Here is an 8014-nt window from a genome sequence, read left to right on the forward strand (position 1 = left end):
TTAAGGACAAGAGAATAGGTGGCACTAGACAGACATTCCATAATAAGCTTCTTGAAGTGAACTGGAAAGAGTAAAGCATCAAGCATTTGACTGAGGAATTGCCAGTTCACTGAGTCATAAGCTTTTTTCAAATCAACTTTGATGAGGCAACGAGGGGAAACAACAGTTCTCTTGTAAAGTCTAATGATGTCCTGACAAACAAGAATGTTCTCAATAATGTTCTCCCTTTAACAAAACCTCCTTGAGTAGGGCTAATAATGTGAGGCAGAACCCTAGCCAATCTGGTACATAAGAGTTTAGATATCACTTTATAAATGACATTGCAACATGAGATTGGCCTAAACTGTCCAACAGTTTGAGGCAAGTCCACTTTGGGAACAAGTGAGACTAAGGTATGATTCACTTGTTTTAAAAGCCTACCATTGAGAAAGAAATCCTTCACAACAGTGCACACCTCCTCTCCAATCACTTGCCAGGCATCCTTGTAGAAGGCACTAGTGAATCCATCAGGGCCAGGTGCTTTGTGGCCAGGGATATGGAAGAGAGCATCCCTGATTTCATCATTAGTAACAGGAGTACCTAGTTCAGCACATAGCTCCTCGCTGCAGCAGGGGCCCTTCTGAACAACCTGAACATTAACAGCCTGCACAGCTGCAGTCTTCCCCAACAGATCTTGGTAAAATGATAAAAAAGCTTTCTAAATACTATCAGGGTCATTTAGCCAAGTGCCCTGCTCATCTGCAATCCTGAAGACTTTGTTCTTAGCCTGCCTCTGTTTCATATAACTGTGAAACAGCTTTGAGTTGCTATCCCCACTACAGATCCAGGTGGCTTTGGACTTCTGCAGCAGAAAGCTATCACAGGCCTTCTGAAGCTCAGAATACTCTTTAGAAGCATTTATTTCCATTCCAAGCAGATCAACATTTGAAGGATCAGTTCTAATTTGCATCTGAATAAGCTCCAAATGCTTCCACGCCCTCATAGTATTATTCTCAATATCAGCATATAAATCCCTATTCAATAGCTTCAGGGGTTTTTTGAGTAACTTAAGCTTCTTTACAAACTGAAACATAGGAGTACCCTGAATGCAAGTCCCCCAAATCTGAGTGATACAAGGGATAAAAAGATCAGAATCACTCCACATGTTAAAATATTTTAAACTCCCCTTCCTTAGGCCAATATCAGAGGTCTTCTGTATAAAACAAGGTGTGTGATCAAAATATCCCTCATTATGAAAGTGAGCATAATAATCAGGTCTCTGCTCAGTCCAATCATGATTAACAAGGGCTCTATCAAGCCTACTAAACACTCTAGATAGTAGCTGCTTTTTGCTTGTTATTCCAGGTGTAGAAAGAACCAGTTGCAGGCATATCCACCATACAACACTGCTCTAGACAATGTTGAAAATCTTCCATTTCCTCCTCAGAGGTAACTCCTCCCAAACGTTCACTAGGTTTAAGGACAGCATTAAAATCTCCCCCTATGAACCAAGGACCCTGTATACTCAGGTTGAAGGCAATTAATCTACTCCATAAGGACTTTCTCTCTTGTATACCATTAAAGGCATAGACAATAGTAAAGTGAAACATTGACCCATTAGCAAGATCCTTAACAATAGTATGTATAAATTGAGCATTGTACTCAATAAATTGAATATTGAACAGATTAGGCTTCCATAAGATCCAAACTCTTCCACCTTTATGGTACTGAGTATTTGTAGAAACACACCAACCATTACAAATATTATCCCTAACTCCATTTAGAGATGAAGGCTTAACCTTCGTCTCAAGGAGACCAAATAATCCAACCTGATGATGGTGAAGAAACCATTTAATGAACTTCTGCTTAGCTGGACTATTCAGTCCCCTAACATTCCAAAAGCCTATCATTGTCTCCCCCCATTTTCAGGGGGTACTCTAATCGTCCCTATTCCCACCTTTGGAGTGGCATTGTTTAAGGCTTCCATGAAGGTGAATTGCCCAAATTTAGAAGTGGTACTGCCCTGATCAATCAACTCTTGTCTACTCAATCTTATCACAGCCCTCGCAGGGGTAACAACTTGACTTGTCCTAGTATGAGCACCCTGTTGAACAACAGGCACCACAGGGGTAAACATAGTCCTAGGACTAGGTTGGACCAGAGGAGTAGCTTTTGGAGAAACAGCTATCTTAGCAACTGGTACCCTAGTTCCAAGTGCTTTGTCACCTGTAGGTTTAGGGATCCACTGTTGAACAACCTTCTTCTTAGCAGGAGGTTTGGTTTTAACTTTCTTACAGGCATTGGTTATGTGACCAACTCCCCCACAAGTTTTACAAAGGATAGGGTTCCACTCAAACTCCACCTGAATCTTAACTATATTCCCTAATTCATCCAAGAATTTAACCTCTTTGGGAGCAAGCTTGTCAAAAGGAACATCAATTAAGACCCTGGCCATTCCTAGCCTTGTACGGTCCTCAGTAGGTCCATCACACCGCACAAAATCACCAATCAATCCTGCAATTTTAAAAATACACTGTCCCCAGAACTTAAGAGGTAACAAATGCAACTTAACCCATACAGGAACAACTTTAACATCCGTCTTTGTAAGCGGGTCCTGAGAATGCCAAGGACGTAAGATTACAGGTTTATTCTCGAACAGGAAATGTCTGTGCTTCAAAATAGCTTCCTGTGCTTTCTGATTCTTAAATTTAACCAGAAAAACACCAGAAGGTAAGAAGGAAATACGATCAATCCCATATTCACCCCATAACCCCTGAATAAACTCCTCAACTACTTCCCAGGAAGGATTGACACCCAATATGAAGCATATAACAGAGTTCTTCCAAAATTCAAGTTCCTTATTAACCTCAGACTCAGTAAATTGCAGCATACCTTCTGGCTCCTCAGGAATGGTAGCCAATTTCTTCCCTTTTCCACGCTGCTGAACAATCCATTCTTCCGTCTCGTCATCTGTGATGAGGTCATCAAGGTCCAAAGGTTCGATTTCCACCGGATTTGTTCTAAGCTTGACCACCGACGAAGACGAATTCCCTGCAACAGAAAAATCCAGAGAAGAGAAACGATTTTTATTACTATTTTTATGATTTTTTGTTGAAGAAGATGAAGAACTTTTATGCACCGTCATCCCGAAATTCTAGGTTACTGAAAACGATGATTCTATTTTTGAGAGCTTTTCAGGTGTTTCTCTTTCTATCTCTAGCATTTCCTTTTAATCCAAAGGTGTTGATTTACATTTTTCTTGTCTTTGTTGGTTTGTGGAATTTATAAAAGTATTGTGAAATTGGATGGATTAATAGATGTGGATTATATATCGTTGGATTGTTTATTATTGATTATTTATATTGGAATTTTGTTTGCATTGGATACCTCAGCTCGTGTCTGAGATGGTTTTTATAACTGGCATGGTCTATAATTGGATACCTCAACTTCGGTTGGGATGGTGAATACCTCAACTTCGGTTGGGATAATGAATACCTCAACTTCGGTTGGGATGGTGAATACTTCAACTTCGGTTGGAATGATGAATACCCCGGGCCAGGGATTGGCGGGATGAACGGGTGTTTCGGGTGATGAGCACAATTGTGTTTGCATTATATATCATATCATTTCACTTTGACTTGTTGTTGGTTATTCCTACTCAACTTCGTGGTGAACTGTGTATTCGTGAACACCTGCGGTGAACCGTTTTATGGGGAGCAGATTTGACAAGTACCAAAGATTAGCTGACTTGGGAGCATTGGGATGAGAGCCAAACTTGGAACCTTAGATGAAGTCTAGATCACATATATAGTTATATCACTTATTTATTTTCCGCTGCGAGTTGTAAATATCTTATATTAAGTTTCAGTTGGTTAATTTGTAATAAACATGTAATCAATAAAGTTTTTAATTTAAAGTATTTTGGTGAGTTGGTCTTTGTTATTCACTACCTCGGGAAACCGAGATGGTAACGGTCCTATTTATTTGGGAATGTCTAGCTAAAGGCTCCTAAATAAATGAGGGTTTTACATAACCTAAGTCATTCTTGATGATGATTTTGACTTTGTTTTTTCCTAATAATTTATTTAACCTATTTAGTCGGATTGAGGTGGGGCGACGAGCCATTGGTGTCTCGATTCAATTGCAAGTTGATTTTGTGTGCTTGGTTCAACTATGAATATTTTTTCGCCGAAGTTACTTTGGCATTTGGCCCGTTAGCTGGTTATGCGTTGTGAAGTGGTTGGGGACGTCAGAGTTGCGCCGGAATGCTTGCCGGCGGTGGGAGGTATTAGTTAGAGGTGTGTGGTGGTGGTGGTATTCTTTGTTAATGGTGGTGATATTGTTTCTTAATATCACAAAAAATGGAAGGATGTAAACATTTTTTTATCAGTGATATTGTTTTGGGTGAAGTGTGATATTGTTTGGTAATGGTTGTGATATTGTTTGTTAATATCACAAAAGTTGAGGGATGAAAACAATCTTTATAACTGTGATATTATTTTGGGTGAAGTGTGATATTCTTTGATAATAGTTGTGATACTTCACTATCAGAGGGTGATATTGTTAATCCTAACGTGTGATATTGTTAAGTAAATCATGTGATATTGTTTCTCATAACGTATGACATTGTTTCTAACAAATTGTGAAACTTATAAAGATATATTGTTTATTAAAAAGTGTGATATTGTTTCTCATAATGTCGAGCTTCAGTTGGAATGTTAAACTCAATCATTGCCTTTAATACATCGTATGCTACATCTACGTTGCCTGACTTGCACTGACAGGTTAACAGTTTGATAAAGATGGAATTGTCCTTCGAGAAAGGGCATCTACGTTGCCACAAGCTTGTGACGGGTTTTTCGTCACAAATAAGAATTTGTTGATAGAATCTAAACCCCACTAGAAAAGAATGAGCAGTACATAAATAAGTGAATAGGCGAACAAATTGCTAAATATGTTTGCCTTCCCATCAAAATTTTTTTGCTAGTCATAAACTCCAAGAAAAATGACCAAAATATAATAAAGAGGCAGCAACAAAGTCAAGTATTAGGCTATATGGGATTTGAACCCACATCTTCATGCAAGCTTGCAAGTCGCTCTACCATTGAGCTAATAGCCTTAAATTTTGTAATTAAACCCTAACTATGTAATTAGAGCATGAAACAAACTTATACCATTAGTATAATATTATGTACAACTAGAATAAAAAAGTTACAGTATTAAAATAACACATTCTCGTTTTCAAAATAGCATTACTATACCATCAACATAACACAGTTTACTTAAATAGCACAATTATGTGAGTCCACCCTATTGTTTTGAATCCGTGAGTTTGTGATACAATATCACAGGTTATACTAAACAATATCACGGGTTATACTGTACAATATCACACCACTGGACCATTTTCACCCGCTATTACTAATTTCTTTGTCTCATACTTATATTCACACAAATCGATTCTAGTACCAGATGAAGCTCCGGCAATCACCACAATCTAATTCCAGATTGAGTGCTCAGAAAAGCATTCAAAGACGGATTCAAAATGGGGATGGAGTGATGAACAATCCTTATCTTCATTTGTAGATGCTACACCTTTTTTACTTTGAATCATATGTTTCCTTTGTACATATAAAACTTAGTTAGGTAGTCAGAAGATTTTAGGTGTAATTATAATATTATTTGTATAATGCTACTACAATAATAATACTCGTGTACTCTATTTGTTTCGAACCTTTTTTCAGTTATTGACAACTTTTGGCCTCTAAGTAGTTATGTGCATTTTCTACCTTATTTAAATTATCTTAACAATGTTAATATACTAATACCAGGGTAGGTGGTCGGCGTGGACCGGCAAATGGGTCACATAAAACACTTTCAGCCATTTTTGTGCTTAATTTTCATGATATTATTTAGTATTCCTCGTGATACTGTTTTGTATAACTTGTGATATTTTTACTAGACTCACATACTCAAATCTATAGATAGACTCACCAGATCATGACTCTAAATTCACGAAATAACGATGATCAACTATAAAATTCATAAGCACTGATTGAAGATACACAATAATCAAGTAACACAGGTTCAATTGAAGATAAGAACTGATTGAAGATAAACAACAATCAAATAACAATAGGACAATATGAAACATTCTTTTTTTTTTTGAAATTGTCATCTCATTAATAATCAACTAGGCGTAGGTTACAATGAAGATAACAAATAGACAAAGGAAAATCAAGATTGCTAACGTAAAAAATACATTCAGAATAACTATCTAAATATCTGGTAATGGTTTGCCGCTCCAAAATCATAAATTTCTTGAATCTATGAATAATCGATGTCTTTGCATCCTTCTTGATGGAGGGAAAATAGCCGTCTTGATGTATTCATCCACGAAACAAATCTGATAATCTCCCCGTCGATTAAAACTTATTATATTGATAACAATCCCACGAAAAAATGGAAAAACCCCGAAAGAAGGGACGGAACAACAGATCTCACCAAAAGGGAGACTATTATTGAAAATAAGATAGATCTGCATAATATTAGTTGTTTAAGAAAGCTTTTGTGGGGCTTACCATCGATGGATGATCGATAGAAGCCCCCGAATAATAATGGAGGCTAGGTTTTTAGAGAGGAACAACCTTGTTTGTGACAATATGAAAAATTCTAATCGAAAACGAAAATTTCATAGAAACAGGTTTAATTGAACATAAATCAGGCAAAAAATAGTAAAGTTATAACAGATTCATAACATATTCGAATTAAACCTAGATTTATAAGCGAGGCGACCAATAAATCACATGAGAACCAAATTAAACATAGATATATAACAAATTCTTAGCAGATCCGAATTAAACCTAGATGTATGAGAAAAAAGAGAAATAAATCATATGAGATCCAAATTAAACCTAATATAGGGAGAATAATGACAAATAAAGCATGAAAATCAGGATGAGTAGCAACAAAATTCAGAATCCATCAAGAACAATTATGAAAAAAGAATTAAACAATGAGTTGAAAGAGGAAGTTAATTAAAAACAAACCCGACATTGTAATTGCAAACAAGGAAGAAAGTTTATTGTTGGAAAATGGAATGAGATGACGAAAACAACAACGAACCGAATGTCGATCATGTACATCGCTAGTGATTGAGGGATATATATACATATATATACATATATATATATATACATATATATATATATATATACATATATATATAGTCGGGATCCGGTGAGAACTCCTAAATATTTGAGGATTGAGGATTAGTGAATACAATATCACAGGTTCTTCAATACAATATCACGAAAAATCCGACCTTTGCCAAAAAATTTTTTTTTTTAAAAAATAAAATTATATTTTTTTTTTCTGTACAGGTGTTTTTTTTTTTTTGATATTTTATCGAATAACCATTGATATTGTATTGAACAACCTATGATATTGTAACGAAATCCTCAATCCTCAAAAAGATAGTGTATCCTCACATGATCCAATTCCTATATATATATATATATATATATATATATATATATATATATATATATATATATATATATATATATATATATATATATATATATATATATATATATATATATATATATATATACATATATATATATATACATATATATATATCCCTCAATCACTAGCGATGTACATGATCGACATTCGGTTCGTTGTTGTTTTAGAAGAAGGATCAAGTGAGTCCACCAAAAAGCATTGAGTCCCTAAGTCCTATTTGGAGCCATTAAAAAGATGGGATGAAGGGTTGAGATTGAAGAGGAAAAACAAGGGATTAGTGCAAAAAGTAGGGAATCATTACTAATTAAACACTTTCCCTCACTACCTTCACTAATCCACCACTAATTTTACTATCACTTCTCTCTCAACTCACACAATTACATTTCTCTTATCTCTCTAAAAACCCAAAAAATTCAAAAACATTCAAAAAAAAATTTTCCCCTTCATTCTCTCATCCTCATCCGTCATCCCCATACACCACCCACATACCACCCACCACTCACAC

At 35.8% G+C, this 8014-nt stretch overlaps 1 protein-coding gene across 1 annotated transcript; it reads right to left on the minus strand.

Annotated features, from left to right (window-relative positions):
* Positions 1-1310: 1310 nt before the first annotated feature.
* LOC141651439 (uncharacterized) lies at positions 1311-1889 on the minus strand. Its single transcript, XM_074459153.1, has one exon. It carries the CDS (start codon positions 1887-1889, stop codon positions 1311-1313), a length of 579 nt encoding a protein of 192 aa, XP_074315254.1.
* Positions 1890-8014: the final 6125 nt, after the last annotated feature.

This window comes from Silene latifolia, chromosome 4, assembly GCF_048544455.1.
Source record: "Silene latifolia isolate original U9 population chromosome 4, ASM4854445v1, whole genome shotgun sequence".
Classification (NCBI taxonomy): domain Eukaryota; kingdom Viridiplantae; phylum Streptophyta; class Magnoliopsida; order Caryophyllales; family Caryophyllaceae; genus Silene; species Silene latifolia.